Raw genomic sequence first — 1,943 nt, forward strand, 5'->3', positions numbered from 1 at the left:
GTGGACACGGGGGTGGACTTGGAGGGCCCGCGGGGACACGTGCTCTCCCCCTCTACCCCCTAGGGCACTCCGGCCGACGTCCTGTACAAGGGCACCATCACCCGGATCATCGGCGAGGACAGCCCGAGCCGCCTGGACCGCGGGCGGGAGGACAGCCTGCCCAAGGGCCACGTCATCTACGAGGGCAAGAAGGGCCACGTGCTGTCCTATGAGGGTGAGCCTGTCCCCCGGGGCCGCGGGCGGGGGCGTGGCTTCCCTCCCCCACCCACGGGCTCTGCTCCGGGGACGCGGAGGGGAGAGGACCTGTGAGGCCGTGCGGTGCGGGGCTGGGACACCACGTCTGGAGTCCCCTCGGATGACTCGCTCAGGATGTGCAGACAGGAGGTCCCCTTGTTAATCCCGCGTCCGGGGAACCTGCCCGCCCGGCCTGGCCCGTCCTCCCAGCCGCAGACCCTGGAGTTTCTGGAGGGGGTCAAGGCAGGGAGGGGGGCGGGGGTCCAGAAAAGCAGGGTTGGGCCAAAGGGCAGCCAGACGGGACGCCGTGGTGGGAGCATGTGCCTCTTCCGTCAGCCCCGAGTGGCTGGAGCCGGGGAAGGGCTGGTTCTCCTGTTACAGCGAGGAAACGGGGTGCAAGACGCCCAAGGGTCCTGGGCCCTCCCCTCCTGGCCCCTCGAGAGAAAAGGAGGCCCAGGGTCGGGGAGGAGGGAGGCAGGGCTGGGGTGCCACCGGGACGTAGTACATTCAGAGGTAGTGAGCTCCCCGTCCCGGCAGGTATGCAAGCCCCCTCCCTCTGCCCAGGTCTTTTCAGTGGAGGAAACGAACTGGTAGTCAGCCTCATGGGGAAACTGAGGCCCGGAGAGCGGAAGCCGCTGATCCCCACCCCGCCTTGTGCCCCAGGACCCGGCTCCAGGCCCCTCGGCCCGTCTCTTTCCTGGTTCTGGGTTCACACCCAAGGGACCCGCACGGGAGGAGTTAATCAGGGAGGAGACGCTGGAGGAGCGTTTCCTGGCAGCGGGCACCCAGAGGTGGGGAGATAAAAGCCGCTAATGGGCACCCCTCCTGGCAGCTGGCTGCTGCCGGGCCCTCAATTGCTTCTCAGGCGAGCGGGCGCCTTTTCCTCTCCGTCCGCCTCCGCCTGTGCCCACGGCCCCCACCCCCACATCCTGGTCCTGGTCCTGGGAGGTGGAGGCAGCACCATGGGGCTCAGGTAGGCTGGCCGCTGCCGGGCCCTCAATTGCTTCTCAGGCGAGGGGGCGCCTTTTCCTCTCCATCCACCTCCGCCTGTGCCCGCGGCCCCCACCCCCACATCCTGGTCCTGGTCCTGGTCCTGGTCCTGGGAGGTGGAGGCAGCACCATGGGGCTCAGGTAAAGGCCGCTCTCTGCTGCCACCTGGTGGAGATATCTACACACGAATGGTGGTGTGTGCCCTGTGTGTTCACACCAGGGCTCGTGTGTGTGTGTGTGTGTGTGTGTGTGTGTTGGCCCAGGGGACGGTGCCAGCCTCGGCTGAATGCCCTCGGGGGATGGAGGGCCTGTCGGTCAGTCGAGGTGTTGTGGGCAGAGAGCACTGGGTGGCATCTCCACTCGGGCCCCAGACCAGTCCTGAGCCTCTATGGTTGAGCTGATCATCTGTAAAATGGGCTGTTCAGTCCTCATCCACTTTCTGGGGCCAGTGGCTGGGGGCAGCTGCCGGGCCTGAGGCAGTAGGGAGTGGGGGGGCTGCGGCGACGCGGAGAGCGGGCGCCGTCTCCCGGGGCACCTGCCCCCAGCAGCAGATTGTCCCCCCGCACGAATGTGAGCTCCCGGCCAGACTGCTAGTCTCTCCCTGTGTGTCCGGAACCTCCCAGTGTTTAAACGTCGGCAATTAATTCTGAGAACAAAATCGATAGCAGCCACAGTGTGTCGGCTGGTCCCAGTTTGCAGTCTCCACATTAGCCAGTGTC

General features: G+C 66.4%; 1 protein-coding gene across 1 annotated transcript in view; it reads left to right on the plus strand.

The window, feature by feature from the left end:
• The window catches only part of NCOR2 (nuclear receptor corepressor 2), a 172,730-nt gene that overhangs the window by 136,744 nt on the left and 34,043 nt on the right, over positions 1–1,943 (plus strand). The window contains 1 exon segment of the mRNA XM_014533346.1: positions 64–318. Within this exon segment, the coding sequence (XP_014388832.1) occupies positions 64–318 (255 nt within the window).

This window comes from Myotis brandtii, unplaced genomic scaffold (genome assembly GCF_000412655.1).
Source record: "Myotis brandtii unplaced genomic scaffold, ASM41265v1 scaffold97, whole genome shotgun sequence".
In the NCBI taxonomy this organism is placed as follows: Eukaryota; Metazoa; Chordata; class Mammalia; order Chiroptera; family Vespertilionidae; genus Myotis; species Myotis brandtii.